The 16,473-nt window shown below is 40.6% G+C and overlaps 1 protein-coding gene across 1 annotated transcript in view; it reads left to right on the top strand.

Annotated features, from left to right (window-relative positions):
- LOC148101986 (synaptotagmin-7-like) overlaps positions 1-16,473 on the top strand; it is a 54,752-nt gene that overhangs the window by 26,173 nt on the left and 12,106 nt on the right. Inside the window, exon 2 of the mRNA XM_087843164.1 lies at positions 10,246-10,349. Within this exon, the coding sequence (XP_087699290.1) occupies positions 10,246-10,349 (104 nt within the window). The remainder of the gene's footprint in view (positions 1-10,245; positions 10,350-16,473) is intronic.

Below are 16,473 nucleotides of genomic sequence, written 5' to 3'. Positions count from 1 at the left end.
GCAGCTCCGTCACGCTTTGCATTTCTCCACGTTATGTAAACATATCTGTAGTAATGCACACAGCATTTAAAGACTTTGAAGGATGGTGGCTCTTTTAAGCCTCACCACAGCCAAAGAAGGCCCTGATAAAAGTATAAGGAATGGATTAACCAGTGTTTACTGCTGTGATGTAAACATAACATTAACCAACTGCAAGAGCTAAATATTCAGTGGGATCACAGGGTGAATACATTAAGGGGAACTGGACATGAGATTACAAGATTCATTTAAATGAAAAGCTTCTCAGTGGTGCATATGAGAAAGTAAACACAAGGAAAAGTAGAATTTTCTATTTTAGTGACCTTTGTGGATCATTAACTAATAAGGATTTTGAATCTTTACCTTGAACCTCTATAACCAGATAGTCACCAGCTACTCTATTAAGTATACCTGTTTAATGGCTTATTAATGTAAATTAATGTCATTTTAGACATGTAAACATCAAGATAACCCGCTGAAGATCAAACTGAGCATCAGAAGGGGCAAGAAAGGGGATTCAAGTGACTTTGAGTGTGGCATGGTTTTTGATGGCAAATGGACTGGTCTCATTATTTCAGGAACTTCTGATCTTCTGGGATTTTTCCCCCACAACCATTTCTAGGTTTTACAGAGAATGGTCCTAAGAAGAGAAACTATCGAGTGAGCAGCAGTTCAGAAAGGCCAAACTGCTTCAAGCTGGTAGGAAGGCAACAGTAAGCCAAGTAACAACCAGTGTATACACAACACATTGAACCTTGAAGCAGATGGACTATGGCAGGAGAAAACCAAACTGGGTGCTTCTCCTATCAGCTAAAACCTAGCTGATAGCTATCGGCTCCCCAGGCCAGGGAGACAATAGTCAGTGGATTCCCAGATATAATTCTTTTATGATAAATGAACTTATGACATACATAATACCATAGACTAATGTGGTAATCTTAGACATACAGCTCTAACTATGAGAACCAGCCACATGCCGTTCAAACCTTTTGTTTTGGCGGGCCAAAAAAAGAAAAGGATAGTTTACTTAAAGGGAGGGTGGCCTTAAACTGAGAGGAGCTAAAGGAACAGGATAGGCTGAGCAGGAGGGCTCATATAGGATAAATAAAACCTGGCAATCGTGTAAAACTCCAACAATGAGATTCTTCTACAGCTGGAAATGGACATAATAGGTCTCCTTTAACAAGTTCGCAGCCTGAGTAATAAGGAAAATGTGGGAAAAAATGGAGACACCAGGGGAAAAGTGTATCAAACAATTCAATAAACTGTTTATTGTGAGCCCTGACCCTCCTTAGAACAAATAGCATAGGGTATATAGAGGCAATTTAATGCCCTTCAACCTAGAATAATGGTAGTCATGGTTGACTTAGTTTAAAGCTCAGACACTCATTACAGGGATGGACACTAGTCCACCTCCAGAGTATCAACAGCCACCACGAGGACTTTCAAGGGCATCAGTGGGACTGGTGAATAATAGGTTGCTTGTAACGGTGTGAAGGAGCCATAACATCCTCAAGCTTAGGAGCCAAGAGAAGCTCATTTGGTTTGATCAGGCGTCTGTCTGTACGTAACAGTCACCCAGGAGGGGAAAAGTGCGAAGAGTATTTAAAAGAGAGGAGAGAGGTCAAGTCTGAGGAAGGCGTGATGGTTAATCTGACCCGAGGAGCATCAGGTAAAGAGGTAAATTAATGAGAAAATGAAATAATTAAAGAAATGATTAAATGATAAATTGCAGTCCAAGCAGGCAGATGAGTTAACCTCCTTTTATGTAGTGTTTTTGTTTTTTCAGGCATCCTTCAACAAACAACTGTAATCCATTATTAATGTGTGTTTGATGCGAGGCAGACGCACGCTTACAAACACAAGTCTGCCTTCTCAAAGAGAGCGTCTTTGGGTCTTTGAGACTTACATATGAAAACCATTCATTTCAATCTGACCAGTTAATTCAGTCTTTCTGAGGCTGAGCTGGGGGAGAAAATTATAGCAGACACACTGATAGATTACGTGATAGATCAGACCGTGCAGACAGGATAAAGTCCTTATCAAAGACACAGAAGAAATGGATGGAAGCTGAATGTCAACTTTATCACTCGTCCAATCAAAATTAGCAGTAGATAATATTCATTAACCCCTCGGTGAGATCACAACAACAAGGAGAAAGAAGAAATGTTATAAATCAGTGTGTGGAGTTAAAATACAAATATATAATTTATTGATATCACACTGTTTCCTACAGGGTGGTGTGGGCTTTAACAAAATGATAATCCAAAGAACAATGTGCACCCAAAGGTGTAACGAATTATACATACAGAAAGATTCAGCTGTTATTCTGACAGTTTATTACAGGCATATTTACCACACAGAAGTTAAGCTGTCAGTCTATTCTGTGAGCATCTGTCCATGAGCAGGCTGCTGCTTATTTATCACAGACACTTGTGAGTATTTACTAGTAGCATACAGTAGATAAGAAAACCATTTGTATTATTGAGTTATTGTATTATTTTGCCAAAGGATAAATACATACATACAGATTCATTCTGTTGTATTTAACACTACCTCATAAGGTTTAGGGATTCTAGTGGAGCTATAGAGCTATTTGTCTTGGGCATCCTCATGGGGACACACATGTAAGTGCTGTTTTGACATAATGCACATTACTACGCAGGTGTCACACTGTTGGATTAATCTATAGATGTTGGTAATGTGTCAAAAAAATGCAGCGATGCACCGGTCGACAACGACAAGGCTGAAAAATGTAGCCAGCACACAAAGGCCATGTAATGAAATGTGCTATATAAATAAAACTGCCATTGCCAAGGTCCAAAAGCTGTAGTTCTTTTAATGGGCATTTGAGGCTGGTTTAAAAAATATTAACTCTTTACCCCTTGCAAGTCTAGTCTAGGAGCAAGCTTTGAAGTTCTTTTATATAAGGAGTGGCTTCTGCCACATTTCAGGCCTGCTTATAGAACAAAATGACCGGGTGTGCATCAGAAGTTAATGAGGGTGGTCTCTGCCTATCCAGCTACCCTTGGAAAAACCCAGTTGTTCTAATGGTTGTCAAACTGTGTCTTTTTTTGATATATACTATAGTGTCAAAACGCGTTACTATGGATACAGGGAAGGTTGTCAGATATCGAGTTTATAGGGAAAAGAGTTAAAAAGTATGTTTATAAGCTTTGTACACATGTTTTTAACTTCTGTGGATAGTTTTTTTTTCTAAATGCAACTCAAACAGGGGTGATTTTCTTTTATGAGTCATATATCTAGATACAGGCATTGGAGCAGGGCTGCTTTGATTGACAGGTGTGCTGATTGGAAGCTTTAGCCGATCAGTGTCTGCTAGGCCTCACTTCTACTACAGAATCAGTGAATCAGTGAACAGGCCAAATCCATTTGGCCTGTTTGTGCTGTTTGTGCTTCTTAAAGCATTAACGCTGTCAGCCAATAAGACTACTGTTTGTCATAAAAGTGGATGTTAACAACGTCTGAGCGAAAGATCATATGTAAGGACACACTTTCGGGGTAGAAACACAATCTCTGCTTCGAATCACAATTCATGCCCCCAGGTTTATTTTAACTCCTGTGACTAGTAGTATATATGATTAGCAACCCTCTGGCAACTACCAGTTGCTATGGAAAAATATACAGTTCTCCAACTGGTTGTTGGCTGGTTGCTGAAGGTTGCTGGGAGAAAGTAAGAGAAACAATTCAATTTCAAAGTAAAAGTTTTGCCTTTTTAAATGTGTCACAAACAACTGTTGCCTTTTGCTTATTTCCCTTTGTTATTTATTTTTTGTTTACTTGATGCTAAGATCTACATGATTCCTCATAAAAGCAGATCATATACTAAAATTAAGATTATCCATGATATGAGATGTCCAGATCCTTGCCTCAGGGATACACATATTATGTGTATTGGTAACAGTTGATGTAAATATAAGTTTGTTGACAAGTAAACTCCACAGTCTAACTTTAAATGATATTTTATATAACAGCTATACAGCAGACTGAGAACTTTATTTCATTCCCTTATAAATATTTAAACATTCTATCATAGCTCCAGCTCATTTTACACCCCTACTGCCCAGATTTTGTTGGATTTTATGGTTGATTCATCCGTTCACTGTCAGAGGTGCTAATAGGGTGATGGTGGCATTATAGGTGACACCAGGCATGTGCCACGTGATGCTTTGTTGGTCAAACTCCAGCTCAGATTGTCACTGTGCTTACCCTTCATCTGAGACAGACGTAGGCGGCTGTCCTCTTGCTGTGAAACAGGCTCTGTCATGGCACAACAGTGTTGCAGCTGAGCCACTGAGAGCATATATGGACAGAAAACCGGCACAAGTCCCTGTAGCCTACAGCGGATGCAAGAGACACTCTAACCACAGGTGCTCGCCACCTGTCACAACTTCACTGGTTACTTTACACATCCCAGTGATTGCAGCCCATGGGGCTCCAGGTTTCACTGTGAATTGGGATTTACATTATACTGTCTGGTATGGTTTTGCACAGTTATCATCAATGCATGCCAACATAAAGGGATGGAAAGCATTGACACCTGAGAAGCAAGAGTCCGGGGTCCAGGTACCAAAACCCTGAAAACACTTCTTTTAAACCATGTGCTGTTGATATAAAATGACACGACTTTGGGGCGGAAAATTAATTCAGAAAGGATTTATCCGAAAAGGGAACGATTAGGAGATATTTGACATTTCCCGAAGAGCTGCTTTGTTTTCTGAATCAAATACCAATATGCACCCACCAACCGGCTCACATTGTTGTCTGCAAGAAGGATAGAACTGTCAATAATCTGTCGTCCGTCCTATTTGAAGTGGCGTTCTTTCGTGAGCAAATACCTATTGAGCCTCGCCAGACTGCCCGGCTTTACAATAATGTGATGAAACATGCCAAAACAGCAGGTCATTCTTTGAGCACTCTGCAGCATTTCCAGCATCCAGCTCTGTGCTCACTGTGTTAAATGTCACCTCATCAACTGCATTATTTACCTGGAGCTGCAATCATTTTTCATTATATCCACGTCTCGTCTGCTGAATGTTTTTTAGACTCTTCCCACTCAAATTATTTTGTGCAACTGAGCAACAGGCGAAATATTTATTTTGTGTGCCTTCGTATGCATGCGCTGTTTACTGACATCCAGCCTTTTGTCTTGAGACGCCAACTGCAAACAATGGAAATTATCTGAGCTCCGAATTGAGCCAGAAGGTAGATAGAAGCAAATTGAAATGCTCAGTATTACAATATACCTGGAGGTAAATACCATTTCTGCTGTTACGCACTGATTCTGCCTCAGAGGGGACAGACTGTGAAGACATCTGAGTGACATCTAAGGATTACCCTGCAGCTCAGTGGATATAAAGAGGGCAGAGCCCAGGCTCAAGTACAAGAAGCAGGGACTTTGAAGTGGCAATTAGGCTATGAGCTTTGCACCTAAAGCTTCTAAGGCACTGGCCTCTCCACCTCAGTCAGTACATAAAGATGAGGTGTGGCAGCTTTGCTGACTGGATGCTGCTCCAGTTCCGCCTGTCCAATGAGCAATTTCTTCTCTCCCCCCCCGAGGATTGGTCCCTTTCTGCCTGGCTTACCTCACTTCATGTGCACCAGATCTCCTACGTGCATTTTATCCCTCAATGCTGCTAGCCATACACTCGATGCAAAAGAGTCTGCGCTTTGATATTTCCTGCAAGTTCTCGTTAACCGTCCACATTTAACCTCCTACACAAAGCGCTTTGTTGTCCTGAAAGGGGTTTTTATTGCAGGCTCATTTACAACATCACCGTCACCACTCACACCAGTATGTAGTGCCATTTATTTTCTCTTTTATGTACATATAAAAAGCGATCGCCACTGAAATCTCAAGCAAACAAGCGACTTTCAAGTTCAAGAGTGCTCTGACTTCTAAAAGCTTCTGATCAAAGGGTTCAATGGCTCGTTTAGCTCACTTGTCAGTTTTTACTGAGTGGTGCCATTTTCCACCAGCCTTCATTTAAAAAGGGTTCTTTCTTTCGTTACTTGGTTACATATGGTAAAGATTGCATTTTATGTTTGCTGCCCTCGTTTAACTTCAAGTGGAAACCTTATTTCAGCTCCGGCATACAAGTTTTATCTTCCACCTCGCTAATGCATCGCCTGCTCGAGGATTTCAGGCTAAAAGTTTTGTAGTGTTCACGGGGAAAGATAAATTGAATTTCCTGAGTGCTGTGATAGCTGCGTGTTGTTCGGGCTTCTCTTACTCTAATGATGCTTCTTTTTCCTCCGCAGCCGTGGCTCTGAAGATTTGCATATCTTCATATTTACTGCAGAAGCAGTGCATTTCCTTCTCGTCATCCCTCAGCCTGCATGCTATAGCTGTCTATAGTGTTTCCCAAAAAAGGAGCACATATCCCATGAAGTGGAAAGCAGAAGTCAGCTGTCCATTACTGAGAGCAGTAGCATGGCCACTTTGGACTGCGTTTTAGTTGGAAGCTTTTTACTCCCTTAGCTCTCATGACTGACACAGCTCATAAAACACACACCCCCACACCCTCCGACCTTCAGAGAGAATACAGGACCCTACATCAGCTGCTGGCTTTCACAGATCCACCTGAGTCTCCAACCTCTTCCACAGTTCAAAACAGCCATCAGAGAGCCACTTAGCTCTGCAGCTACCACAAGCCGTAGCTGGACACCAGTTCAGCTCTCCTTATTTAAGATCTATCGCTCCCTTCGCTGATGTCATAGCATCTAATGGACTCTCCTTTATTGACTTCTCTGTGAATATACAGTAGCAGAGTACATAGAATCTATTTTCAAACCGCTATGAATAGAGATAATCATCATTCAGGATATGGGTGCGTTTCACTGACCCTCTCATGCTCAGAGGGGCATGTTTGCTCTTCTTTACCATTAGTAGCCTGTCTGTTGATAAAGACAGATGGATGGATAAAGACTATTATGCTGATTATATCTACTGTATCTGTACAATCAGTGCATGTTCAGTCGAGCTGGATCGTGCCTTTTTTCCCAGTCTGGGTCAGTCTCTGTAATCAGGAGATAAACTCAGGTAGTGTCTAATGTTTGAGATGTTTAGGATTCTTATCTTGCAGGCGATACAGGTGTAAAAGCAGGTTTCCATCAACCACACAGAGCAAAGTTCAGTTCCCGCTGGCGCTGGTTAAGGCACGTATTCTTTCTGTCGCTATAGTCTGAAAATCCACAGAAACATCTGCAAGCAGCTCACGACACAGAGCTGCTGAAGGAGTTGCGTGGTTGAGGCTTTTTGTGCGTTTATTGTTTTCTCAGTTTACAGCTGATCTAAGAGTGGTAAGAACTTGACAAGAAATGCAAAAAACATTATTATTGCTACATAATGAAATTAAATGTGGCGCTGTATGAAATAGGTTCATTGTGTTAAAAGTCAAGGATGCCGACATTTTGTTTAGAAAGCACTGAATGTAAGCCAAATCTTGTTTCTAGGAAAGCTCCACAGAGTACACAAATCATTAGCTGGTCACAATGGTGCAGAGACATATTTAAAAGTGGATCGACAGACAAACCGGTAAACAAGCATTTAAACTGTGATAAATGATGTAATTTATTGGCTCCTGTTGAGAGTCTAAGGTGGCTAACACAAACCAGCTATTGGCAGGTAGAAAGAAGGACCTGGCAACACTATTTCTCATTTTAGGTTGTTTGCTTAGCTGAAATGAGGACAGTCAGCAGGAACATTGATAAAGGAAAAATAAAAGGACGAGATTACTTGTTATTTATTTATTTTATTTATAAGGGATGCACAGTCTGTGTTGCCTATATTTCCCCATCCAGGGTTCAAAGGTTTTTTTTCTAATGCACAAACTAAATGATTCTTTTGCACCACAAAATAAAATGTTACAAGACAAAATAACCATCCTTTGTCCCACAAAGACTCCGTGTGTGGCAATGCTTGTGTGGTTGAGTTTGCTCTCTCTTTTCCGAAGTGGCCTCGGGTGTCTCAGTGACTTGAAAACAGTGGTTCAGGTTGAGGGAAAGCGCGAATAAAATGGAGATCCCATTCAGACTTTCCCTATGAAATATTACCTGCCACTATTACTCCTTTCTAGTCACATCAGTTCCCCGAGGAGATGGCAAGGTGGACAATAAGGCAAAAGATGTGACAGAGAAGGGAGATGAAATGTAAGGATGCAGTAATGTAAATTATGGGCTGATGCCAAGGTTTAAAATACTTTTTGGCTCTTTATTTTGGCTCTTTTATGTCAGGAACACAAAGAAATCTTTGTTATAAAGAAGTAATTCGACTGTTTTGAAGTCTTTTAACTCTTCTGTCAAAGGAGTTGATGTGTGGAGTGCTGAAGGATGAACCCAAATGCAGGACGTGGGATGTAAATAACAATAAAAAACCTTTTATTGAAGCCAAAGGTGCACAAGTTCACAGAGGAAGGCATAACAGACACTTTAACAGCAGACAAAGAGAAGACGGGACTATTGCCACATTCCAGATACCTCAGAACTCACTCCTGAGTCGGTGCGTTCCAGAAAAAGCGTGTCGTCTCCCAGGATTGAAGCAGTGATTTTTTTTGCTTGTTAGGCAAATGTGTAAAGCACTACAATACAAAAAACTACCTGCTATACCACCATGCAGAAAGGCAAGTTTAAACTGCCTTTGAAAAGCCATTGCCAAGTCCAAAGGTCTCAGTGAGAGAGCTTTCCAGTGTTGCAAAATCTCTGTCTAGTTTTCAGCCTGATCATGTGACCTCAGAGACCTCCTGGCGATGCATGGATGTAAAGTTCTTGTGCTTGTCCATGCAAAACTCTAAAAGAAAAAAAAAAGTCTGGAGTTGATGGAGAGTCTCTGCAGCTGAATTAGCAGCGCTGTGTCATGCGAGTACCTAGAAGGCAACCCGCAGATGCTCCAAGGAAGTTTTGTTAAGATGAGTAAACAACGAATTACAATAATCCAGACGTGACGAGATAGAGGGATGAATAACAATCTCCAACTCAGAGCGTGACACAAACAGGGACCAGATATCACAGTGCAACGATAAAACTAATCAAGCAAGAAGCAATGCTGAAAATTGCTAGAATAGTAATGAAATCAGAGTATAGTGAAATCAGAGGATAACTTTAATCCAAAACGTCAAACTCTAATACAATGCCTAAGATTTTAATCGCCTAAATCAACGAAAAGCTACCATGACATCTTCATCCCACTGTCTTTGATCGTTAGGCCGGCACAAAAATTAATGCAACACCACTGCCATTACTTAATGCCATCTCATTTGCCTGTAGGCCTACGGCCAGTACCGGCCCCACGTCTGGCCGGTATATTGGTGTATCCCTAATGGAAAGGGCAGTTATGACAAGCAAAGGAAGGAAAGAAGACAGCAGCTGGGAGGAAGGCAAACCCAGTAACTGAAAGCCAAAGCCTGCCTGTTTGTCATTGTTTATCACTTGTGGGTGTGAAAATGTATCCTGACATCCATTTATCGCTGTATGTTTTAGAATCGGTTAGAAAGAAATCCTGAATTTGAATACATAGCCATCTTTCCTGCTGCGCAGATAAGAAAAGCTCAGTGAGGCTGTCTGTCCTCGTGCTGCAAAGTGAAGCCCATCCAGTTGTTTTAAATGTGGGAGAATGTGGAATTGAAAACTCAAGAGTGCTGATGTGTGAATCTATTCTGTCTCAGTCACACACTGAGACACATGTGAGGAGCAATAGATGATGTTTTTTTATGACTCTCTTCCAGAGCCACCTCTCTCGCTGGGCATCTACCGATACCCATAAATCATGAGCTCTCTTGTATTGTCAGCCTCTCCTCTCCTCCTCCTCTCTCCCCCTCCTCCCTCCACTTTCAGACTGTCACTTAACAAGCTGTGACACAGTGACAGTGATGTGTGTGCATCTGAGTGATGCCTGGCTCCACTCCTTATTGGAAAGGTATTGAAACGCTCCGGCATGAAAGGGCTGGTGATGAGATTGTATTTCTTAGGTTTTTATGAGAATGTAAAAAAAAAAAAAGGAGCTCTGCTCGGCTATTCAATTAAACGTGGTGAGAGAAATCCCTGCTTTCTTTTGGGTTGCACCCTTTGACAACATGATGTACAATGTCCTCCATGTTTCTATTTTACACATGTTGAAGAAAATATCTCTGTGTGTGCCAAAAACCATCACTCACGTTTTTAAAAAAAATCTCTTTCCACCCCCCTGTATGTGTGTGTGTTTGTGCACAGGCTCAGTGTCCCTCAGTGTGTTCCTGGTCTCCCTTGCAGTGACAGTGTGTGCTGTTTGGCTGGTGGCTCTTTGTGGCGTCTGTGGTTGGTGTCAGCGCAAGCTGGTGAGTTTACACACACACACACACACACACACACACACACACACACACACACACACGAGCTTCACTAACAGATACACTGTAGCTTCCAGTCACATTTGTTGCCACCCCATTATCCTTCAGTAATCAGAGAGCCTTAAATAAACAGTGTGGGTTTGCTACAAAAAAAGACATTTCAGAGCATCATCAAAAAAGTATTTTAGTATAGTTTAGTATAAGCTATTGAGAAAGTCTGTGCAAATATTTTGTGCAGTTGAGAAATTTTGAACGCAACAAATTAATTGTGGACTGACAATTCAAATACAGCATTGCAAGTAGTAGTCTTGTTATTAACAGCATCAGCAGCTAGTGCTACTTGACTGTTATTGTTGACTTTACTTCTAGCAAGTTGAATTTTCCTGTTAATCACTTATTATTATCTTTAATTGTCTAATTACAATATTCCTGTGAGGTTAGCAAGATAGCGAATCAAGCATAAGTTCCCTGATTCAGAAGTGACAGGAAACACAAATCCAACTTTTCCAGTACACGCACTAGTATTCAGCCCTTGCTGGTCATAAGCCTGGATAAATGGGAGGATTGCATCTGGCATTGAAATCTGTGCCAAGGTATATATGTGGATCGATTTACTGTGGGAAATAACAGAGGAGATGAAAGTTGTAAATGCAAATTTTACATTACTAACTGGAACTGGAACTTTTTTTTAAATTCAACAAACATTTCTAACTTTTTTTGATGGTAGAAATATATGCTGCTGAAGCTATAATTTTACTGTTCACCTCACAGGAATATAGTAATTAGCTTAACAACAAATTTGAGTTGCCAAAACTCTTGGAAACAAGTTTTGAAACTCATTTTGCCTCATTATTTAGAGTTTTCTTACCACTTCCCCCCCAAAACGGGATTATTAATGATTTTACAGTGTTTTGTATTAACTGCTAATCATTAATTAGTGTGTAAGTAGTTGAATCGCTGTATCTGGATTAGAATTAATTTTATCTAACTTTTTAAACAGCTATTCATAGATTCTTCTAGAAGTTTATCAGAAGAGGATGACATATATTTGCAGTGAATGGACTTTGAACTGACTCTTTGTTGTCCTGTGAATAATACAGCTTTTTTAAAACTCAAACAATTATGCAATAGAAAGTACTCTGTAAAAGGATTAGAAAGAAACTATGTATCCAATGGGACCAACTTAACAACTTAAAGACATTTGCAAAATGACAAGGCCCTTTCTCAGTCTAAGGAGTCCCAAAAAGTTAAGCCAAAAGTTTAATCCCAAACGATGTTTGCACTGTTTTTCGTAAAATGTTATTATGCAGTATAAGTAGTTTTCAATATAAATTTCAATTAGCATAGACACATAAAACACACACTTTTTTCACTGTAAAAAGCAGCATTATAGTGATTTCCAAATGGGTTATAAGATACATAGAAACATTATCATGTGTTTGCCACAAAAATACATTTAACTGAACAATTGAGTGGAACTAAACAGCTTTGAGAAGAATGGGTATAAGCTAACAAAAAGGATACCAATAAAGAAAACATAAAGGAACAGATAAAGGATTTAGGAATGACCATAGCTAGCTTAAACTGTGGCTATTAGTTAAGGCATTAGCTAACAGTACAGCTAAAACAAGGAAACTGTGAGCTAAAACTAATGGACAAACCATTCAGATAGTTTGCTAAATATTATGATCACTTGTTAATGGAGTATTAGTTGTATTTATAGTTAAATGGCTAAGACAGTTCGCTTACAATCCGATCAATATTTTCGCTAAAAGCAAACAGCTGAAAGTAATCCACATCCACTTCAACATGAATTCTAATGAGGTGCTGTTGATGAAAGGGTTGTTGAGTCCATCTGACAGCCTGTATGAGTACATTAGATGAAATAGGCTGATAAACACTGTAGTAGGGTACTAATTAACCTCCTAAATATGACCATCTAAGCATTTCTAAAGAGTGCTGATACAGCATCAGCACCAGTCCACTCGATGGGAAGAACCAGATCAAAAAGACTGACCTCTGACAGGGGGCATGTCATCGTGATTATGTGGTATGAAATGTGATTGATTAAAGGGAGGCAACCACTCTTTAGACAGACCGAGCGGTATGGGCTGGTGGCACTTTGGCTGACTGATTCTTTTTTTTAATTTTTTTATATTCACATGCCTCTAAAGTTAATTGGTTTCAGGTTCATCCTGTGCTTGTACAACCGAGGAACACGGGTCACCTATTTCACATTTATTGTTGGCTCCAACTCCTACTTATTTGAGCTCACCATCACGCCGCTGTTAAACTTACTGGTCCACAGATGGCAGAATTTGGCACTGCAACAGGCTCCACACACCACATGCCTCACTACATAATATCATTTGTATCGCCAGCAAGGTGACTGTATCTAGATTACTTCTTGATGCCATTACAACATATAGGGAGGAAATGATCTGTGCTGAAATGCAACAGAGGTACAACACAGGCTTTCTATTGTTTGCTTCAGTGGAACATCACATTATATTTGATATTCCACTTTAAAGTAAATGGAGCAGTGAATGACTCCCAGTTTTCTGCTGTGGATGGAGGTAGTTCTGCTGCCACTACCTTGGAAAGTCCCTTAGGTCCTCTCCAGAGCACTGCTGTAAATGGATCTTATTTCCATCCTGTGATAGTGCTGTGCAGCAGCCACAGAGGAGCAGGGGGCTGGGATAGGGGGCCGATCTTTCGGCCTTCTGACCCTATGTGGGCAACTGTCCTCACACCACAGTTATTATAGTTGTTTTTTTATAGTTCTTATTTGTATTGGTTTCAGGAGCTTATTTCTAGCACTATGTTGGATATGTTATCATCTATAAAACAGAAAGCTTTTTTCTTCTTCTTGCAAATGTCATGCTTTCTAACAATGGCAAGAATAAAGAAGAAGGCAGCCAATATTACTGATTTATTTTAATTGGACCTGGTTTTGATTTAATTTTAAAAAATGGGGTAATTTTACATTACAATCAGGCTTTTAAGCTAATATTTGATATATATGAAAAGAAGGCTAAGAGGCATACACTCACCTGCCCTTTTTTAGGTTTACCTGTTCACATGCTTGTTAATGCCAGTGGCATAGCAGCAACTCATTTATACATTTAGACAACGTCAAGATGGGCTGGTCTGAGTATTTCAGAAAATCTTTCAGGATTTTCCCACACCAACATCTCTACAGAGAAAATGTTCAGTGAGCGGCAGATCTCTGGGTAAAAATAGCTTGTCAATGACAGAGGTCAGAGGAAAATGGCCAGACTGCTCCAAGCTGAAAGGAAGCTAACAGGAACTTAAGTCGTCACTTGTTACAAATGTTTGCAGAAGAGCATCTCTGAAATCATAGCACGTCAAATCATGAAGCAGACTGGCTACAGCCACAGCAGACCACACTGGACACCAATGACTACAATTCACACAGGTGCAAAAAACAAAATAAAATATTGAATATTGAAAAGAAAAATGGCCTGATATGATGAGTCTTAATTTGTCCTTTAACATTCAGATGGTAGGGTCAGAATTAGGCGAAAACAGTATGAAAGCATGGATCCATCCTGCCTTATAGAAACTGTGCAGGCTGGTCATTGTCTAATGGTGTGCAATATATTTTCATGGCTCACTCTGGGTCCCTGAGTGGAAACTACCCGAGTACTGTTGCTGACCACGCCAATCCCTTTAAGACCAGTGTACCCATCTTCTTAAAATAACACACCATGTCACAAAGCTCAGATAATCTCAAGCTAGTTTCTTGAACATAGCAGTACTCTAATGGCCTCCAGTCACCAGATCTCAATCCAGTAAAGCACCTTTGAGGACTGGTTCCAGCCCCTTGTTTAATCTATGCAATGAAGAATTAAGATAGTTCTGAAGGAAAACAAATCTGTACCTAATCGTGTCTGGTAAACCTACATCTTCAACAAAATTCAAGATCTCAGTCATTACGTTAAACCCTCCATTATGTTTTATCATAGTGTCAATAAATATGGAGCCAAATCCAGGATTCAGGGACAAGAAACAACTGAACAGTATATTTGGACAGGAAAGTTGCCTCCTTACAGGAGCTTGGCGGGGAGAGCATGGGGTGGAAAATGGGCAGGCAGATTAGAAACTGGAAAGCATTTTTCCCTTAGCAGGTGGCAACCAGCTTGAGAGCGCAGGTGAGCCGAGTTTGAAGGAGTGGTCCAGAAACTTTCCACAGGGCAAGGAAATTTAGAGACGTGTTTCCAGCTGTCTTCGCACCAGGCAACTCACCAGAGAAACAGTACAGAAAGCAAGGTTAGGAATTTCACAGAGAAAGGAACCGTGAGAAACCACTACAAACCCTGATTACCACCAATGAAGAGGCAACAATTCTGCTTGAGCCGGTCTTTAATACTGCATCCTTGATGAGCTGATGAGAAACAGGTGCACAAGCTCCAGAAAACTAGAAAAACCAGCCTACTGCTCCACCTGAGAGGTGCCAGGAAACCAGGTCTGACATGAGGGTATTTGGCAAGAGGAAAATAGGTATTATAATACTGTGCCATTAATTTGTGAAGGCTAAAGAAAACTTCCCAGGCTCATATATGCAACAAGACTTTGTCTAAACTGACAAACCTAAAAAACTGTGCCTCAGACACAGGATGACCATCTCATTGAAGACACCAATTTGCGTACTTATGTTTTTTCTTATCTGTGCATCTTACACTGTTTACATCAGAGCGTGTGCTTTTGTGCGCGTGTGTGCTGTGGCGGGGGGTTATACAGAGTGGCATTAAGATGTTAATTAAGGCCTTTGTAGTCTTTGGACCACTTATTTTGAGAAAAATGTCAGCCGCCCACCGGTGTGAAACCACATTAAACGCAGACGGTTGATGTACAAAATAATTAAGTGTGACTGAGATGAATGGCGGTCATTTGCATTGATGAGAAACTTGTTATTGGTATAACAGCGCACTTTGACGAAGCACAAAAACTGCTAATCTTGTTCAAAATCATTTTCCCACGTTATCTTATCGTCTTCAAAATGCCTATTTTGTATATGGGGCTGACAACAATGAAGGCTTGGCAGCTATATAATCTGTTCTTCTAACATAAATTGCGCTACAAAAGGTTTCCGCATCCTCTCTTAGCTGGAGCTCTTTATCTCTGTTATTTTCCATGGCAGCGCCGTATTGCCTGAAAGCATGAGTAGAGTGCACATACAGTATAATTTGCTTTATCACAGTAACTTCCAACTAAGCCCTGTTATTTTAAATACCTGCAATATATAGTATGATACAAAATCACACAGGCTTTTGGTTTTTTTTATTCACATGATACTGTCATTAGAAAAAAGCTCTCAGCATTCGATCATTTGATGCTCATTTTATCTAAAGCCACCACGGGCCAGTCCATGTCTAAAACTCTAATTTTTGATATTTCTGAGTGTACTCTTTGACAGTGTCAGCTTTCATAAAAACAAATGTTTGCCTGAAGCTTCACGTGTCAGTTGCGAGTGGGCCCATGCCACTTTCGCTTATGATTCATAGGTTAATAGACAAGACATTTTGGGCGAGTGTTGCTTTCGGTGTTTTAGAGCTGGCAACCAGTGCAGTGGGTTTTTATTTAAAAAGTCCTCATGTGCAGTCATCCTGAAGCCTCCTTCTTGCTTAGCTCTCTGTTATTTAAGCCCCCTGGAAGTATTACAAATTGAATGCTTCTCCTTAGGCTGCCTGTTTGCTCATGGCTGTTTATAAACTCGCTGGCATCAATATATATTTTTTTAATATTTGCTTTTTTTAGTCAAGTAATTATTCTGCGCTCTTCCATCCTGACAACTAAAGGAAGTACAGACGATAATGCAGTGATGAGCTCGTGCGTTGAGAAGCTGAGGACTGTCAGCGGGGTCTTGTGTTGTAGGTGTTGGGAGAGATTTTGAGATATCAGAGGTGATGCAGCTAACATCTGTTTGGGCAGCAGTGGCTGTTTGGCATTCAGAAACTCTCCGCCTGCTCCTGTGAGCCCTGTGCCGTTTGATCCACGACATAGTTGTGAGTGAGGTTGAGATTGGACCTGACCACAGTCGCAGCCTGATTCAGTCCCTGTTGGGCTTGTATCAACAACGTTCGGCACT

This window comes from Neolamprologus brichardi, chromosome 7 (assembly GCF_056152115.1).
Source record: "Neolamprologus brichardi isolate AB-2024 chromosome 7, ASM5615211v1, whole genome shotgun sequence".
NCBI classification, from domain to species: Eukaryota; Metazoa; Chordata; class Actinopteri; order Cichliformes; family Cichlidae; genus Neolamprologus; species Neolamprologus brichardi.
The sequence above is the reverse complement of the archived record's forward strand: the minus strand, read 5'-3'. Positions and strand labels throughout refer to the sequence as shown.